This window comes from Dermacentor variabilis, unplaced genomic scaffold, assembly GCF_050947875.1.
Source record: "Dermacentor variabilis isolate Ectoservices unplaced genomic scaffold, ASM5094787v1 scaffold_12, whole genome shotgun sequence".
Lineage (NCBI taxonomy): Eukaryota > Metazoa > Arthropoda > Arachnida > Ixodida > Ixodidae > Dermacentor > Dermacentor variabilis.
The window spans coordinates 23,047,211-23,067,987 of record NW_027460280.1 but is presented as its reverse complement, the minus strand read 5'-3'; the positions used below and the strand labels follow the sequence as shown (position 1 = coordinate 23,067,987).

Sequence of the window (20,777 nt, the reverse complement as noted above, 5' to 3'; positions counted from 1 at the left end):
CAAAGCAAGGCTACTATACTAAAGCTGTACAACATATTTCTTTCATCATGGAACTTTTTCACTCATGCTGACATAAGCTGGTTGCTGCACAGTTCATTATCACATATGGGCGTTCTCATTCTACTACTGTGTTGGCTGCTCCATGAAACGAGAACTTCATAGCAGAGGTTGGGAGAGCTGCATAGGGGCTGTTGACCTTGATATTGAAGGTGGTGACACATTGTACTTGAACATATGAGACACCCAATTCTTATGCACATCAGATTGATACTGTCCACTGACAAATGTAGTAACCAGCCTGGTGTGTCTCGTTATTTTAAAGTGAAAAGAGTTGTTCAAAATTAAAAGCATCCTTGCCTCTCTCCCTGCTCCCCCGTTTTAGGGGAAATATTGAAGGTTTCATTTATGTTTAAAGTACTGATCCATTCTCTGTTGAACTCTGTATGAAAACCATGACCCCTGCCTGCTCTTATGTTTAAGAGCTAATGGAACAATGTACAATGATTTGTTGCATTTTGTAGGAGCCTGTCCATTTACTCTGAAGCAAGAATAGGTTCAGATAAAATGTTTGTCGTATCTGGTTGTGCAAAATAATTTGACTGTGTTTGGAATAAATTCACCAACAAAATGCACTTTGCTGCCTCTTTCACTGTGAAGGGCTGCTTACCATGCAGCTCCTTCCCTCGACATGACACACCACGAGTCACACTTTCATAGGCCACAATTTTATTTCGAGGCTGAACCAATATGGTAGTACATGGGCCAAGCGTTTGGGCTACTGCGGTGCCAAGACACTGAGCACATGGTGTTAACATGTTGCTTTGGCTTTAAATCAACTGGTATGCCAAAAAAAGATTGTGCTGAGCATTATGGTCCTACAAACAGGATATGCCTAGGAGCACTCAATAGCAAATACATCATTTGCTTGGCCTGTACAGAATTAATGTAACCATAGAAACTAAACAATTTGCACAAGCATTGCAGCTGCAGAAAATTTTTCATTATAGTTCACATCACTTAAATTGGAGATCTGTACCAAACTGGGAATTAAGCACTGATATCCCAAGCAGCACAGATCGTACGTAAATGAAAAACCAGTTGTGCACAGCTACAGTGTGCTGGGATTGGACCTACTGGTATAATTTCACTACAGTGAAAGCCTTTCTCCACACTAAAATGTCTTCTAAAGTACACATTGCTACTTCCTTTTTGCTAGACATGTGACACTGTACACACAGAAAGCGACTCATCTGCTGTATAACTGGCATAACTATAACAAGATATACTTTTCTTTTGCCAGCACTTTCCTAGAGCTTCACTGGTACATTAATACACTGTTTGGTTACGAGGTACTGCTAGCCTCTGCAGTGAACTGGCATTGAATTTTTTTGTGCTTCAAATGCTCCGAACAATTATAAGCTCAAAGGTGCCTTGCATCACGTCGATTTTAATTACAGCCCACTTAGGTGCCTGGAAAAGCTTTTAAAACGGGAATATGCCACAAACAGCCAAATTTTGATGTCAAATTTCAACAGTGTTCCTCTGGAGTGGTCCAGGACTGAACTATCTACAGGCAGTGCACAGATGCAAAAATGTCAGGCCTGCATGTTCTCTGGTTGTGAAGCATAACCAGCAAGCATGCACTCATAACTTTGCTTAACCTACAAATGTTCGAGGCATTGCCACGCTGCTTGAAAAGGCAAAAGAAGCCTACAACAAGCAATACGAGAACATGATTATGTGACAGAGGTGATGCCTCTGTGGCTGAGTATTTGTTTTCACTAGCAGCCGAAGTTGTTGCTGATTGCTTGGTCCAAAATTACTGTAGCTTAAGACGGGAAACGCATGGAATGTGTTCAGTGATAAATGCACTCAAATGCCCCCCAACAATGGCTGGCAACTAAAAACTTTTGCACTGAGGGGAAAGGGAACTGCAGGCACAGGGCACACCAAATGTACGATACATGAACTCTCATTCTCCTGTGGTGAAAACATGCATGGTATAAATCTGAGTACATGATTATACAAACTCACTGCAACAAATTATGTACAAAAATGCAGCAAGTACCCAGTGAGAGCTGTCAAGCATGCTGTACTGATGGCTGGATTCATTCCACTGTTTGCGCAACATGCTTACAGCTGCCCAAGGTGATTGCAGCTATCACTCAGGCAGGGAAATAGTTGTAAGTAGGAATATGCAAGTTGGGGACAGACTAGGCTGGGCACAGATTTGAGCTTTGGACAGAGCTAAGGAAAAGGCTCAGGATAGCCACTACTGCATATTTTGGTATTGACAACAGTTTTAGATATCGTAACAAATCAATGAGGTTGACTTTTGCCATGGGGACATCCCTGTTGCTAAGCCCACAGTGCAAAAAGAGGCATTGCTTCCAAGTGTGCAGACGTCGTCGGGTGCATGTAGTAGTACTAGCTGCATTTTTTAGGGACAGTTCTTGCTCTCTTTGTTCCAGAAGCTGAACTAGCTGCCCCGTGGCCAGAAACAGAATTTTCATGTGTGCAAGCTGTGAACTGGTACTTGCACCCTAGTTGTGCACACTGCCCATGGAGGGTACCAGGCCTGTTGCGTAGCATCAGAGTTCAATTATTTGTGAGCGGCAGGCCCGTTTACGCTGCTGCAGAGCTTCGCTCTCCACAGGCAGTGGTGCACGACGTCCTACAATAGCTGCTGGCCGTAGGTTTAAGCCTAAGGTCTGTACACCCTTGGCGATGCGCGACAAGGGTGACAGTACCAGATCTTTTTTGATGACAATAGGCGAGGACACTGGACTCGGACCAGGAAGCGAAAAATCTTGAATGGCACTCTCACTGTGAGACATTTTCATTTTTGCTGGCTCATGAGGGCCTTCCTCTAGCACAAACAGTCTGGACAGATTTCCCGGTGAAGTGCTGGCAGGTCGGCTTTCCAATTCCTCCGAGGATTTGGACAGCTGACGTAGGCGGCCTCCGAGAGGTGCATCTGCAGGAGACTCTCCGCTCACCTGGAACAGCCCAAGTTTTGCATGAGCATCCTTTGCTTAAAGGCCAACTGCAACGAAATTTCACTTTGGCTAAATTGGTGATAAGTAGAACTGTAGAAGCAACCTTTGCAAAGCTGCGGAGCTGTTAATTGTCATTTTCTTAAGCCTCTAACCCTTTCAGTAGCAGGATTTCTTTTCTCAGATATTTCTTGGAAACTAGACGTGCACTTGGTGGTTAGCAGATATTACTCAAATCCTAGACCATGGCCTCTGAAATTTTGAGCATGTGATGAGTGCCACCTAATCTCGGAGTTCATGGTATGGAACCTTGCTGGTTTACAGCAATGGCATTTTTTTTTATTATTACTATCAATAGGTCTATTTTTCCCAAGACATCCACTTGTACTTCAAGCAAATTTTGCGTGGAGGCAACTTTATATCTACAATATAACTAGGCTTTTTACATATTTGACAAGCAGTAGTACTAACAAGATGAGGACGAAGAAAAGAGGATCACCAACACAAGCGCAAGTTTATCTGAAAATGACACAAACATATATACTGCCAACCTGGTAACAAAATGCAGCAGAAACCTGCCAAGTGCAATTAAAGTCATGACACAGAATAAAACGGGTGTCCCCCGTCTTTTTAGCACTGCTGGTTGTCAAATATGAACTTCCACCAACTCTCCCACGTTTTCCTGCAACTTTAGGCTTTTTACACAGTTCAAAATTTTATTGCAGTTGGCCTTGAATAGGAGAACATACTGCTGTTGTACTGCACTTATGGCTTTTCTATGTGCTACAAATGGAGCCAAAGAAATTGGTAGCCACATGTGTCGCATTACGATTTTTGAGGAGTGCCTTTCGCATGCCTGCAATTCTGCAGATGCAGCACCCGCTGCTGCTTACAGCCAACACAAGTGGCACATCTTAGACTTTTTAAGCCGTGCAAAGACCTACAAGTTACCATATTTTGACCTTTGTTAAAGTAAATAGTGGCGATCCATTTTGCCAGCAGGGTAATGAGAGAGAGGATGACGACGAGGTTAGCCGGAGGAATGTAGCAATAAATGGAGTCTACCTTCAGTACCCTAGTGAAATCTTTACATAAATATGTGTATTTCATAAATTATCAAAATTATCAAATGTAATGCTTCAGGCCTTTAGTCACAATGCTATGCAACTGGTTACTAAACCTTATCTACCCTAAATTTTCACATTTTAGTCGTTGCTGATGGTATGTACAGGTTATGTAATTGCAGCTGGGTCACATTTGGTTGCTCTTTTCTCTATTCAATGAAGAACTCTACGGATATAAAGTGCTTCTGGCATTGGCAACAGCTTGTTCATGCGCTAGCTTGTTGAACAGACATTTCCCACAGCTACTAGAACAAACCATGTGAAACAGCTTTCGGTGCTATTCCAACAGCTTTAACTCTTCTCCACCTCTTGAATACCTTTTTTTCATTGCGTGGCGTACATTCAAGATTCTATTGGTTGGTAATCATAATTGTATTGATGGCATGGCTGTGCGAGCAACCTTGGAATTTAAGTCATGGTGGGCGTCCTTCGGCATGATCAAAATAGGAACACCTGAAATTTAGTCATGCTATGCAATTGTGGCAGCACTCGTGAGTCTGGCGACAGCTGAATGTGCAACTTGACGACAGTGCATCACTGGCACTGCATCAGGTTGCTGTTCTGCAGATGTAGGTACTCGAGCTACTTGTAAGCTGAAAAATAGTGTCCTTGACTGCCACTGCAGTGCTTACAGAATTTCATATCACTGAAGTCTTGCTCAGATTTATTCTTTCCAAAAAAATCAATGTTTTTAGCCAGAACTTACTAAATGAGAAAACACTGAAGTGCACTCTTCTGATTTGCCACCAGCTGTGTTTGTTTGGTACTGTGCCATTTTAATCAATTTTGCAACATTTTACAGCACGCAACACAATTTTCTCCTTGTAGCTATGTGGCTGCATTCAGATTTATGCCCATAAATGCACCTGTATCTGTGGTGCCAGAGCAGCCGACTGGGTCTTGGGCTGGCGTAGCGATGCACGACGCATGGCATCTAGTACAAAATCGTCAATGTCCACAACTTGGTGGGCAGGTGGCCTTTGCTCGCAGTTGGCCAAGCCAGGACTTGTAGCGAGAATGCCACAGCTCTCTAGTAGGGCATCATGGCCTGGCTCTGGTGCATCCGAGTCACTTGAGTAGTCCGAGCTCAGTGTACGCTCGGTTGCTGGCAGTGGTTGCCGCAGCCAGCGTGCCGAGTCTTCCTCCGAGTCTGACGAGCTGTCCACCTTTAAGTAGAGGGCAGAGAAAACACATTGCAAAGTGCAGAAAATGGCAATGCTACAGTTCCTGTTAAGGATACAAGAAGTCTGGCCCGCTACTCACTTTTGAAAGTATTGGGTCAAACTGCACAATATCTGGCTGCAGTGTTGTCACATTCATTATGTAAAGCAAATGAAATGTACACCTATGGTTCACATAACAATGAGAGTGCTCTGTACAAATTCCAAATGAAGCCTTACGTGGCTTTCAGTCAAGCCTTAGTTTTCTGCCTGGGGTTCTCCCCCCTTGCTTAAAATCTGCCAAAAAAATATTTTTTCTTTTCATTGATTATGCTTATTGTCGATGCATTTTGCACATTTAGATAGAAAAGAAACAGTTACATTTTTCTTTCGCGTATCTATATGTGCTGTGTTAAAAGCACCCTGCAATGCTCCCAAGAAAGCTTGTTGGGCGGCACTCATGGCATCGTCACAATGCAGCGATTTCATGCACTTTGTGCGACGGATGTAACATCAATGTATGGCACTATGATCAGTGGTTAAATATGTAATTTGCGATTTACGTTTGCACAATATTGTGAGTACTGTGAAAAAACTATGGCATTACGTTTTACAGCCATTATAATTATCACACAGCCACGAGCAAGGTGGTGTAACCATGGGAACGGCACATCAATATGCGCCCAGCACATGGCGCGCTAACAGGTGCCTTGCAGAAGTAGTTGTAATCACAGAAATGATGCCATGACTTCCGAGATCAGACTACATGCCGCCCAATCATGGAGGCCATTGTGATGCCATCAACAAGCTGAGCAGGCTTAGCAACCATGGGGTGCAGACTTCCTCTACGTAGCACTGATACCCTGCGGCTATTGGGCACCACACTAACACATCCTGGAAGAGTGAAATCTGGCATTTAGAGCAGGGAAAATTCAAAATGCAAGCAACATGGAAGTTATCCTCAACTTGAAGTTTCTGCGACCAATTACTCGGGTTTCTGCACGTTAATTATCATAATTACTTTTGCTCTTAGTTATATGCTGAGAAAAGGTCCAAAACAAAAATGGTGGCCTTAAAGAAATGTTGCACAGCCCCAGGAAATATAGACAGAAAAATTTTGTACTTTGCTTTATATGCTCTATGTGATAGTTGTAGACTCCGTATGGTATCCAGAATTCATCTAATGTGCAACAAATCATTAATATCTTTTAAAGGGATCCTGAACCACTTTTTATGAAGTCAAAAATGTATTTGAAGTTAAAATTGACTATTTCAGAAATACTTTGCCGCAAAAAGTACTTCAATGCGTTCAGCAGAAGTGGAGTTATTGGCAATAAAACGTCCCCTATGCGGTGCTTCCGCACCTTCTTGAATGACTGAGGTTTTTTAGCGCACGAGAAGGGACGAAAGATAGTGGCGAGGCGAGGACACAGCGCTAACTTCCAACAATGGTTTTATTCCACAAAGCGGTACACACATATATATAGGTAACACACACAACCGTACGCATGCGCATATGTACTGATTTCTAGTCAAATGAGACTGCAACGAGACGTGTTATGGAAAGTTAAGATCTTATCAAAGATGAAAGAATGACCATGCATAGCCAAAAAAAATTTTTGTAATTGCAAGATTAAAATGTAATCTCCATCAGGCCACCCTCTGTGTCACGTTTAAAAAAGCTAATTCTTTACTTGAAAGATCTATTGAAGGCGCGCTAACACAAGCGCTCCCTAAACTAGCAATCTTCACCGCTTCAATAATCTCACGTGTTGTTCGCGCTGGGCTTCTTCCTATCACCGTGCACTGTTTATAAATGGGAGTGCACCCATGCTTTCTGCAGTGAAAAGCCAGATGCCCCACTCCTCCACTTCGCACATTATTTGCGTGTTCACACAACCTGTCATTTAGGCACCTTCCCGTTTGGCCGATGTATTTTTTGCCGCACGACAGGGGTAGTTCGTACACGATATTGTTCTCGCAATGAACGTAGCGTTCCTTGTGATTTGTCCGGCAACTGGGCTTCTCAAAACCACAGTAGCTGGGCTTGCACAAGTTGGACAGCTTGATTGGCGCTGAAAAGATGACGCTTACGTTTGCGTTACTGCCAATCTTCTTCAATCTGTGCGAGATATCATGGATGTACGGTATGATTGCGCGTTTCTGCTTCACTCTCGCATTTTCCGGTGAAGTAGACTCCTCATCCTGTCGTCCGCGTTTTGTCGTCTTAAGGAGACCTTCGGCCACAGCTGTGATGATGTGCTGCGGGAAACCGGCCTGTTTAAGGCGATCTACTTGCGCCATAAAACTGGACAAACACTTGTGAGGACACGAGCGGCGAAGAGCATTCATTAGGGTTGACTTTGCAATCCCCCTCTTAACTAACTTAGAGTGGCCTGATGTAAATGGCAGTAGCGGTTTTTTCGCCCTTGGTTCATATGCCCAGCACAGCTGGTGTCCCTCAAAAAACATTTATAAACAGTGCACGGTGATAGGAAGAAGCCCAGCGCAAACAACACGTGAGATTACTGAAGCGGCGAAGATTGCTAGTTTAGGGAGCGCTTGTGTTAGCGCGCCTTCAATAGATCTTTCAAGTAAAGAATTCGCTTTTTTAAACGTGACACAGAGGGTGGCCTGATGGAGATTACATTTTAATCTTGCAATTACAAAAATTTTTTTTGGCTATGCATGGTCGTTCTTTCATCTTTGATAAGATCTTAACTTTCCATAACACATGTCTCGTTGCAGTCTCATTTGACTAGAAATCAGTACATATGCGCATGCGTACGGTTGTGTGTGTTACCTATATATATGTGTGTACCGCTTTGTGGAATAAAACCATTGTTGGAAGTTAGCACTGTGTCCTCGTCTCGCCACTGTCTTTCGTCCCTTCTCGTGCGCTAAAAAACCTCAGTTATGGAATACCAACACGCCCTAACCTACGCTCTTTCTTCAATGACTTGCACTGTGAAGGCTAAGGCAGAGTGGTGCGTTCCCACAACACTCCGCCTACTGTATGTCACCGTGGCACGCAGTTCAAATTTGATTTTGAATGTTCACGTAGATGCCACTGCTTACGATTTTGGTGCCTATGACACGCCAAATGCGGTTGCCCTCAGAGAGCAGCTGTGCGCTCAGTCAGTGGACTTGAGGGGCACCCTGTGACGGCCGTGGTATCTATGCTATGTAGCTGACCATAGCTACATGCAACTGCAGTGCATATGCGCAGTGGTTGCTTTGTGTATGACAGGGCTTGAGTGCCTGCTCGCGTTCATATGCTCCAGTCTGGCCATGCTACCTGGCGTGGACTGGCAGGGACTTTCTTTGTCCTGCACCAGCTTGACCAATGGATATTAACCACATCTACACATTCTGAAGTACTATCAATATGAAGCGAAGTTAACCAAGGTGTCTAACCATGAGCAGCCAGGAGTGAGCATGCACTGGCAAGCATGCATGTGGTCTGACCTTAAGTTTCGCATGGTTCGAGGCTAGTTCGAGGCTAGCTAGCTAGAATTTTCAAAACTAGTCGAAATTAGCGAGACCCAACAGCTACGACAACAATAAGCAGGGTGGCCAAAGTTTATTCCTATGTGGGCAGGCGCGGCCGAGCGTGAGCAGATAATAGTCTGCCTCTTACAAAAGTGCATAATTATCGAAGTTCGAAAGCATATTTTAGCTTACTTCAGCCAGTTTATTAAACTGCATCAATAAATATGCACAATAACAGTAGGAAGAAGTGCACTGATCCAAACACCTTTCTTGGTTGATGTCAACTATGGGCCAATAGCAACCATGTATGGGAATCGGTTATACAGTATTATGAAATTAGGTGCCCAGAAAAGAGTGAGTGGCCGGTTTAGGACCCCTTTAATGTGACCAGGTCAGAATTCGTGCCAAAACCAGTGCAGCTTTGTAGCATAGGTTGTGCTGACAAGAGTGTCTTATTACGTTACGAAAACTGCAAGTAATGTTTATGCAGTATCACAAATTACTGATGCACATATCAGTCAGCCTGGTGCATCGGCAACATGTTGCATGCCACACAATGGCACCGTTGCCAAAAGCTGGGCATGCGGGGCTTTAGGCACACACCGCATTGTACATTCTTTCCTTGTTCACTCTCCACTTATTTCCACCTGACGTAAGGTAAGTTTGGTCCTCTGCTGTCACTTGTCTCAGAATTCACCGTGCCTTTTTCACCTTCTCGCCCCCCATTATCTCATCTTTTGGCAAGAGGTGTGGTGGCAAACTCTGCACCACTTGCGAGTCAGTGGTATCACAAGACTACAACCCCCTATTTTCGTGACATGTTGAGGGCCTCTGGCCAACAGTCCACAGTTGTGCTATATTTGGTGTGTGTTGCGGATCTGCCGCATTAAATGAAGACATAATTAATGGTTTGTTGTGCATTCAAGGCAGAGAGGAATCATCACCACTATGAAGTCGGCAGCTACCCAAGTAAGCAAAAGCAGGGATGAACTTTTCTGTTAGTACTCCTCTAGGGGCCGTGTTCCTTGACAGCAACTATTTAAGAAAACTTATTTTCAATGTGTATCTCCTTTTCAAGTGCTGTGTACATAACCTATGCACCAACAACAAAAGCATTGGTAAATGTAATGATCAAAATGTGTCGCATAAATCTTGAAACACTTTTGATTGAGACTGTGCTACAAGTTTGAATAACAAGTACAAAATGTTTTAGTAAAGTGAGCGGGAAGGTAGATGGTTGGGTATTTTTGCATTGTGGGAGTATGTCCTTGTATGCAGCAGGCGCACTTTCAATGTTTTTCACAATATGTTACAAGAGGCATAATTTTGAAGTGGCTGGATAAGTGCTTTTCAAGCTTGCTAGACATAAGATAGTGATGCTATCATATCTGATGTTACTGTTGCGAGTTCTTGCATGGATCTACATTTTGTATATCATTAAGAGCATACTGCTCTTAATGACAGTATGCTTTCAATCAACACAATTAATTTGTGCCTGAAAGAGATATATATTTCCATTCAAAGCATCTGAATAAGCTTGTTGATGCTAAGAACACTCAATGTTACCGTCACTTGACTAACAAGCCAAAAGCAAAGATGTATGGAGAAAACCACATTTTCGGTAATAAACGAGGAGAGGGGGTTAACCGAGGGTCCCGATTTTTATTAGTCATATTATAAGAAGCCAACAAACACGGACACCAAGGACAACATAGGGGAAATTACTTGTGATTATTAAATGAAAATAAAGAAATGATAAATTAATGGAAATTGAAGTGGATGAAAAAACAACTTGCCGCAGGTGGGAACCGAACCCACAACCTTCGCATTTCGCGTGCAATGCTCTACCAATTGAGCTACTGCGGCGCTGTTTCCCCATCCACTTTCTCGGGTATTTATGTGTCCTAGTAGAACCCTGGGAGTGTTAGCCAGCGCCTCCACACACAGACCTTGGTGGCGGACGCGGAACGTCCTTTTTGCCACAGGTTCGGTTCCCACCTGCGGCAAGTTGTTTTTTTCATCCACTTCAATTTCCATTAATTTATCATTTCTTTATTTCATGTGTGGGTTTATTGACTGGTTGCCTTCACCTAAAAAGATCACGTTCTCGTGACGCCTGCGGCAAAAAGGACGTTCTACGTCCGCCACCAAGGTCTGTGTGTGGTGGCACTGGCTAACACTCCCAGGGTTCTACTAGGACACATAAATACCCAAGAAAGTGGATGGGGAAACAGCGCCGCGGTAGCTCAATTGGTAGAGCATCGCACGCGAAATGCGAAGGTTGTGGGTTCGGTTCCCACCTGCGGCAAGTTTTTTCATCCACTTCAATTTCCATTAATTTATCATTTCTTTATTTTCATTTAATAAGCACAAGTAATTTCCCCTATGTTGTCCTTGGTGTCAGTGTTTGTTGGCTTCTTATAATTTTTGGTAATAGGCATTTAAAACATTATCAAAGCAGCGCTCAACTTATATGTCACTTTATTCATGCTAGACTGTGAGAAGAGCATGGCTAGGTACACAAGAAAATTCAGCCTCTATTCATGACAAATCAGGAGAATCTGCAAAGTCAACACAAATAATATGAAAAATCATGAAGCAGTAATTGTCATAAATGCATCTCCACACGTTACCTCTAAAATAAGCAGTCATTAGTCAGCATTTGTGCGTCAAAAATATAAAAAAATAGAAGGAAAGAAACCATGAACACTTGCACATTTAGCAAAGCTGGCTGCATGGGATAGATGCTTCCAGCAGCACTTAATGTTTACATTCACTTCATAAACGGATGCCATCTACCAGAAGAAAAACTGCATGACACTGAAGTTAAGGAAGTGGATGGACCAATGAGTAAGTGCTTTTTTCAGTCTTGTTGAGAACAAGTGTGGGACAGTTATACTATGGCACTACCATATTCCCAGTCTCCTCCTCCTCCTTGTGGAGGAGGAGGAAGAGGTGATTTAGAAAGTGAGGATAATAAAGCTATACTTTGTTTTATACTTGGCAGGCAATGCAGGGGAGGCTACACAAGCAGCCATGGTCATAGAAGTTTCACGCCACACATTTCGCAGTGCCCTTTTATCTGTGATGCTTTATACGGAATAACTATACATATTATGTACAACTAAACCTTGTGGATGTAAGGTTATGCCAAATCATGTATTATTTGCACACTTTTGTGCTTCCAGTATGTAACATACTATGTTTTGGTCACAAGTACTAATGGTATGCTGCAGCCGCTGGTCACAGAAACTTGGTGGTAAATAGGATCATATGTGTGACACCTTCAATGTATGGATTTTATGTCATATTTTACACTGTAGAAGTATGATATGCATTGTTACAATGAGTTATATGACACATGTAGCAAATGCAAGCAGTGAGAGAAGTCTTCATAATGTTGCCCCTTATGTAGAAGTGAGCTTTATACCTGGGTTTTGAGAACTACACTTTAAGCAGAAATGACTAAGTTTTTTTTGGAACACAGCTTTCCAGGGCAGCTGACTTTCAGAATTTTCCTGACCGCACTTTCCGTACTTTATTAAATACACAGCAGTAACATGAGTGTAGACAGAACCATTTACTGGAAATGCTGGCCTTTCTACATGTGGCTGCCTGTACGAGTGTTGCAAAGTACATGGACACAGGCATCAAGAAGGGTGTATGCAAGGTTGTAGTTCAGATTTTAAAGCAGTCAAGTCAGAAAACATAAGCAGCATTACAAATTGCTTTGTGGGGGCGCAAGGATATGTTGAAATCAACAGGGAAACAGTGTAGCATTTGCATCAGTTTCTGCAACAGTGTAGCCAGAAATACAGTAAATTCCTGACATACTGTAACAGGATATCACATTTTCTTGAATGTAAGTAGCCATTTTTTTTACTTCTTTCCCATTGTGAGTCAACGCATGGATGGGTGCTTGAACTCAAAGCAAATGGAATAACTTTACAAAGTACATGCAAGAAAGATTTCTATACAAGAGAAACTCAAAATTAAGCAATCCAAAGTCATTTGAATGCAATAAAAATTATGGTCTGCTAGGTAAGCTGCTGCCCTCACATTTACTACATTACTAGACAGCCTCATGTGGGGGAGAATATGTGGATTCCTTTGTCTACCGCTAGAGCTGCTTGCCCCACTTTTATTCAAACCTATTTGTGAAACTACACTCTTAGCATATGCAGCATTGATTGCTGATGTTTGATCTACATATTTTTAATGCGAAGCATTCTTCACCTCTTACCAGGCACTTTGCTGTAGGTTGGTACCTGTCTCACATTGTTAGGGGACTCTCCCATAAAAAAATTGTCTGATGATGGGATTTGAACCAGGGTCCCCATTGCAGTAGCCCAATGCATGCATTGCACTAGCAAATAATATCCTTACCACTCTCCTTCCCTCATGCCTTGAGATGGTTGGCATGTGCATCCTGTTGCATAGCAACAACTTGCTTATGAATACAGGAGCATGCTAATATCTCGCATCCTTCTCTCGTGACAACAATTTGAGACTGTGACAGTGCACAGCCTGCATGATTAGCTCCGCTAACCTTGTGCACCAGCTTCAGGATTCATGGAGATCATAACAAGTCGAAAAATTAAATTCTAGGGTTTTACGTGACAGAACTGTGTTGTGATTGAGGTGTGCCTAAGTGGAGGACTCTAAATTAATTCTGACCACCGGCATGCACCTAAATATAAATGCACTAGCATTTTACCATTTCACCGCGAACGAAATGCGGCCACTGAGGCCGAACGTGCTGCCTGCAGCTCAGAAGCGCAACGCCATAGCCACTGGTCTACCAGAGTAGGTACAGGTTGTGACACTGCATTGGCGGAGTACACTAAATCAGTACCCATGCTATCGCCGTCATCATCACACTGTTGTCGTCAAGCCATCGTCATTGCCATCGCACACGCACTCGTGTCATAAAGTTGCTCACCTTACACTAGATTACACTAACATATTGCAACATATAGTAAAGCTTTGCTTAACCAAAACAATGCTAGAGAGCCAGATAACCTAACTATCACAGTGCATGAAATCTGCATAATTTCTTTCTTTTTACTGGTCTCTTTCATCCTGATATGAGGATAAGTGCTTAGAATGGACCTTCCAAGAAATGTATCCCTGCAAGATTTTAAAAAAGAAGACTTGGTATGAACAAAAACATTAAAACATTAACTGCCAAGACAAATAAAAAAATGCTGCTTTCTTTTTTAGACTTGCATGTTTTGTGCCAGGGAAAACACGGGGAATGCGGGAGATGGAAATTCAAGACGAAGAAGACAAGTCCACTTGTCGAAACGTTGGCTCCTGCTTTCACCTTGTTCTCGTTCTGCTCATGTTTTGTGCCAGTATTTTCTAAAAAATATGATACCAGGAATGCCTTTAGCATTTTTACTGGTCTTGATGAAAAAAAGCAGCAAAAGTCATTGTGTATTATTTATTTGTCAAAACTGCAAGAAAGTGCACATACTATACACATGTGCGAAAATTGCAGAAGATTCACAATAAGTTAACTCGTCATCAGCAGTTAATGGGTTAAATGGCAAATGTTTCCATCCCTCTTTTCTCAAGTGTACCACATCAGCAGGAGTGGCGCTTGTACCAATGCTCAGCCTATCACACTACACGTCTACCATCAAAGCTTTTTTATATGGCTCCCTGATGGTGATCGACTATGATGCCATGTCTTTCTTGTCATCATTAGTGGCCACAACATTGTGAGAGGTTGCTACAAGAATTCCTGGCACACTGAAGTGCAGCTCTCACAGATACTAAGAATCAGAGGTCATACCCGGGGTGTTTCACTGGAGGTTGGCGAGTGCTTTTCTTTAGACAAGTTTCTGATAAACCTGCCTGTGTGTGATAATGAAGCAGTGACAATACAACTGGAAATTGTCCGCAATCACTCCTCTCCACCTGTCTCTTTCCAGTACACATTCTCCAATTTTACCGTTACACTGCCACATGCTTTACTTTGTGCATATACCCTGCACCACGTGGGTGCTCATTGCAGTAAGCTGCACCAGGAGGCCGGCTGAGACTGTACAGCTTGCATTGCTGTAGCATGTCCGGCTATTTGAATGCCTTGCACTGCCCTCACTTGTCATCGTTGCACTTTATCAACCTCACGGACCTGCTCATCCTCCCATACATGCCAATCTGTACCAAATTCTTAAAAAACACTGTTCACTACTCTCCATCATTATAGCACACTTTTTCAGTCTCTGCAACATGCTAGATTCCCGGATGACTGCCTGATAGAGAAAGTTGTCCCTGTGCACAAATCAGAGGTAACACAATATCTCTCAAATGTCCATCCAATTTTACTCGCATCTGTTCCAGGTAAAATTTTTGAACACATTATTTTCACTTATGTTCTTAACTTTCTTGAATCTGACCAATTTTTTACATCTTCATAATGGCTTCCAATAAAACTTTTCTTGTGAAACGCAGCTTCTTGTCTTTACTATTTGTCTGCATCTACTGCCCAACTATAGATTCATAAAACTAGATTCAGGGGTGGGACTGCCAAAAGTCTTTTTGGAGCTTGCATTTAGAAGCAGTCTGGAGCAGACAAAATTTCACTTTATAGCAATTTAGAGCTGATAAAATTTAATTTTGAAGCAGTTTGAAGCAGATCAATCTGAATTTGGGTAGGATAATGAAATATGGAATATGGCAGTGCACTTTGAAACAGAACACGGAACAAACCAACACGAGCACTCTATTGCAACATCTTGAGCTGAATTTTGAAGCTGATTGCCCTGATACTGAAACTGCCTAGTGCATGCCAATTTTGGTAATAGTGCCTGTAGATTTTTTATGAGTGGTAGCAATCATAAAAACATACATTAAGCAATAGCAAGTCTGAAATATTGAAAAGTAGCACAAGGCACCTTTTATAAATAAATTTTTCTTTAACGCCTCGACAGCGTGGGTGAAGTGCCTGAAAATGCACTGCTCACCAACTGACCATACGGAGAAGACAGAATTATGAACTACTGTGGTTCATTGAAAGCCATTTCTACATAGTAGAAATAGTTTCGCCTTGCTGCAAGCCAATCAGAATGTGGGGTGGAGAAGTGCGCTCTGTAGCTACAGCATACTAGGTTATGAAAGAGCGGGTCACGCAGCGGCATGGTGCATGCTTTCTTGTAAAGCCGAAAACATCGGTGGCACTACGATCAAACTATATATTCTCGCACCGACACATGATGATAGTGAAAAATGTCCTCAAATTATACAGTCCAACCGACGTCCTGCGCTGGTGTAACATATAACTATTCCCATTTGTTTTTATTCCACACCTGCTACTAGCCCTTTGTGACGAGTCAAATTGGCTCAGGCCTTGCCCATATGGGCTCAAAAACAGATGGGAATAGTTTTGCATTATACCCGCCTTAGGGACAGAGACGCCTGCTCGCTGAACTCGCTGCAGCGCGCGCCTCCCCAATACCTTGTTCATTCGCAGTGCCCTCGACCTACTTTTTGTTGTTTTGTGCCTCAGCTAGGGAGCGCCACGCTGCTCGGCCCACTCAATCGTATTCTAGTACACTCTAAACACAGCCACCCTGGCTGCTCCGACAGCGATGACAACAGCCAGGAACAACTGCACATGCACTGGCCACTAGCCGAAAGAACCAAAAAGCTCAGTGTTATAAACACGACAATGAGAAACTGTGGGAGGTGCCGTCGCACGGTGTGCTATGTGAATGGCTGCACTCTTTTTCAGAGAACGAATACGCTCGCTGTTTGCGGCCACTGCCGGAGCACACATGCCAAAGCCGTTCTGGCGCAACGTGGCACGATTTCAGTCAATTTTCTGTGTTTGGTGTGCAGGAATTTGTGTTTGTATCAAAATGGCAAAACTGGCGTAGGAGTCCCAACCCTGTAGATTGTATTCTTTTTTATTTTTCTGAAGCATTCGACAAGGTTCCCTATCATTTACTACCTTTTAAGCTCTGCCAATTAAATTTAGATCCTAATGTGCTTGACTGGATTCGAGCCCTCTTTTCTAATTGCAGTCAACTTGTTTTTGCTAATATAATATTGACTCACCTGTCCAATCTATGCTCTTCAGTGTTTCATATTTTCTTCATAACTGTTTCTAATTTTTATCAACGGCTTATGTGGGAAAAGAGACTTCTGCCAGGTTTATTGTCACAGAGTGTTAAGCCGTCCTAACATGGCGTACTCAAGGTGACAAGCCTAACCTCAGCATTCTCCTGGTCGTGAGTTCATCTCTCTCTTCCTCTTCTTCAATGCACCACGCGAGCACGATTTCCAACATCGAACGGGCCAACAATGTCACTTGCGAAGTTCCAGAGGACAAAGAAGCTGAACCGGTCTCGTGAGCTGTGTGTTGTCTGCTAGTTGGACTTTGCATGCTTTGACGTACCCATCGCTCCCCTTAAAGATTTTAACAACTTTACCTGATTTCCATAACGTAATGGGTACTTTGTTATCTCTAATAATGACAAGGTCATCATTCTTTAAACAGCTGTCGAGCTTCTGTGACCTGCTGTGCACGCTTCTCAGTGTCAAGATGTATTCTTTATACCAGCGCTGCCAAAAGTAGTTTAGTTTTTGTTGTCTACATCTCCAGGCGCGCAGTGTGTCTGTGTGACCTCCCGAGTTCTCGTTAACTTGCGCTTGTGGCAGGGCAGTGAGACGTCTACCTGACAAAAAGTTTGAAGGGGTTAGTACTTCCGCTTCGGTAGCATCATCAGAAATGTATGTGAGTGGTCTAGAATTTATCACTGCCTCAATCTCTGTTAGTAAAGTGTGGAGCTGTTCGAAGCTGAAGCATCCTTTTCCTAGTGTTTTCCTGAGGCAGTTCCTAACTATTCGAATCATTCTTTGAAGCATATGGCAATTATGCCATACGCTTCATCTTATCCAATCATAACTGCACAGCTTAACCTTTCAGAACTTACCATTTGGCACAAAAAAGTCTGACTAACTTTTTCATAAAATTTATTATAACAATAATCTTTGCGAAGAAGCCGCCAATGGAAACTGAAGCTGACAACCTTTAACACCTGAACTCTCTCGAGTGAGGCTCTTTACCAGGACTATTTGAGAAACTATCATGCATTGTTTGGAATATCATTGGCCTTAGTGAGGTTAGAAGAACTGGTGAGGCTTCTACAGTGCTGACTAACAGCCATGTTCTCTGCTATAGAGGTCTCCCAGATAAGAAGCAATACAGGGTTGGATTCCTAATCCATAAGGACATAGCGGGCAACATTGACGAATTCTACGGCATTAATGAGAGGGTAGCCATAGTCATAATCAAACTTAAGAGTTATAGATTAAAGGTAGTACAAGCCTATGCTACACCATCCAGTCATGATGATGATGAAGTAGGTCAGTTTTATGAAGATGTTGAATTAGTGATGAGAAAAGTGCAAACTCAGTATACTGTAGTAATGGGTGACTTCAATGCAAAAGTGAGGAAAAAGCAGGCTGGTGAACAAGCAATTGGCAACTACAGCGTCAATTCTAGAAACACTAGAGGAGAGATGCTGGTAGAATTCGCGGAAGGGAATAAGCTGCAAATAATGAACACCTTCTTCAGAAAGCATAGCAACAGAAAGTGGATCTGGACATGCCCTAATGGTGAAAAAAGAAATGAAATAGATTTCATACTTTCTGCTGATCCCAGCATAGTGCAGGATGTTAAAGTGTTAGGTAAAGTGCAGTGATCATAAGTTAGTGAGGTCTAGGATTCACCTCAATTTGAAGAGAGAAAGAGTCAAATTGGTCAGGAAGAAACAGGCCAGCCTAGACGAAATAAAGGTAAAAGATGACCAATTCAGGCTGGTACTTGCTAACAAATATGCAGCCTTAGAACAGAGAGATGAAGATGACAGAGGCAATGAATGGAACCCTAACTAGGCTAAGCAGCACTTGAAGTGGGAGGTAAGGCACCAAGGCAACCAGTAGGCAAGCATTCTTAAGTAACAACGGACCTAATAAAGAAACGACAAAGAATGAAAGTGTCTGACTCATGAGATAAGATAGAATTTGTGGAACTGTCAAAACTGATCAACAAGGAGAAAATAAGTGATATTTGAAATGATAACGTGAGAAATACTGAGGAACCAGTAAAATATGAATGCAGCATAAAATCAGTGAGAAGGAAACTTCGCATAGGACAAACCAAGATGTATCTACTGAAACATAAGCTGGCTAATATCATCAGCAATCTCGAAGGTATAGTAAAAGCAGCGGAAGAATTCTATACTGACCTGTACAGTACCCAGAGCAGCCACGATACCTCCATTCGAAGTATTAATGAAGAGATTACAGAGACTCCTCCTATAACTAGTAATGAGGTTAGAAGGACCTTGCACAACATGAAATGGGGAAAAGCGGCAGGAGCAGATGGAATAACAATCAATTTAATCAAAGATGGGGTAGACATAATGCTTGAAAAACTGGTGGCCCTCTATACGAACTGTCATCGACTTCAAGGGTCTCAGAGAACTGGAAGAATGCCAACATTATACTAATCCACAAAAAGGGAGACTTTAAAGAAGTAAAATATTATAAGCCCATTAGTTTACTCCCACTACGATATAAAATAATCGCCAAGATAATTTCCAATAGAATAAGGGCAACACTGGAGTTTAGTCAACCAAGGGAACAGGCAGGTTTCAGGAAGGGGTACTCTACAATGGATGACATCCATGTCATCAATCAGGTAATCAAGAAATCTGCAGAGTACAATAAGCCTCTCTATACGGCTTTCATAGATTACAAAAAGGCATTTGATTCAGTAGAGATACCAGCAGTCATAGAGGCATTACGTAATCAAGGAGTACATGACGCTTACGTAAATATCTTATTACTTGCAGGGAACCCTGATCATGAGAAGGGAATTTACAGGAGAATAAAAATGGGTGAGAGCACAAACGGCGGACACTGACAGCTCCTGACTGGAAGCTTACCATTATCATTAAAAAGAAAAGTGTACAATCAGTGCATTTTACCGGTGCTGACATATGGGGCAGAAACTTGGAGACTGACAAAGAAGCTGGAGAACAAGTTAAGGACCGCGCAAAGAGTGATGGAACGAAGAATGTTAGGCATAATGTTAACTCTTTCCATACCGCGCCCATTGGGAATAGTTAGCTCGCTAACAATGGTTTGAAACTCCGCTTTCGAGACTTTGCACGTTGGTCACACTGCGCTATCGGACTTGAAGGAGGAGAACTATATTTTTGTTTTCTAAGCAGTTCAAATTTTTCTCACCAAGCGGTGATTTTTGAACATGCTTTGAAGTTTCGCGATCGTCAAAATAAAAAACAATAATGGCCGCCCACTATCAATGGTTTTAAATGCAGCTTTTGAGACTTTACGCGCCACTCACGAACACACTGCGCCATTGGATCTGAAGAACTATATTTCTGTTTTCTAAGCAGTCCGATTTTTTTCACACCATGCGGCAATTTTTGAACATGCTCCGATGTTTCGTGATCGTCAAAGTAGAAAGCATAAATGGTAGCCTCCGGGAGCGGCAAGTGCACTTCGAAAGAGTGCAGATGTCGTGATCTGCATCTGCGACTGATTTTATCGATGGATAGAGCAGCAGCGAGTCTCAGGATGCTACCATTTCGTCTGACTTTGACTCTGAGAGCAACACTGACGTAAACCAGCCTGGAACATCAGCGACTGCAGTGCGGCAAGCCCAAGCGTAGTGCTTGTAGTTAAATTTTTGTAGTGGAATACCTGTTGAACGAAAAATTTTGATTTTTTTGGAGATAGTGCATATTAGATGGTAATACATTTTGTATATCTCACAATTTTCGTTGCATATTTTTCCTAGTAGATACAAATGCACCTTGTTCAATTTTATCCCACAATCTTTATTTTGGCAATTTACATCTTTTCTTCTTATGACATATATCTCGTTAATAAATCTTTTATGCCTGAAAGTTGCATTCATTTTACTTTTTTGTTTATGTATTACAGAAAATATTCAGTGCAGC

General features: G+C 42.4%; 1 protein-coding gene and 1 non-coding gene across 3 annotated transcripts in view; one reads left to right on the top strand and one right to left on the bottom strand.

Moving 5' to 3' along the window:
• Positions 1 to 70: 70 nt before the first annotated feature.
• The window catches only part of sp3 (phosphatidylinositide phosphatase spermathreecae), a 241,834-nt gene continuing 221,127 nt past the window's right edge, over positions 71 to 20,777 (bottom strand). For both annotated transcript variants that reach the window (XM_075676714.1, XM_075676715.1), the window contains exons 18-19: positions 4,987 to 5,286; positions 71 to 2,999 (exon numbers count right to left, since the gene is read on the bottom strand). In XM_075676714.1, coding sequence (XP_075532829.1) covers positions 2,592 to 2,999; positions 4,987 to 5,286 — 708 coding nt within the window. In that variant the 3' untranslated portion in view covers positions 71 to 2,591. The remainder of the gene's footprint in view (positions 3,000 to 4,986; positions 5,287 to 20,777) is intronic.
• Positions 11,008 to 11,080, top strand: TRNAS-CGA (transfer RNA serine (anticodon CGA)). Its single transcript has one exon. It is a non-coding gene; the product is annotated as a tRNA-Ser (tRNA).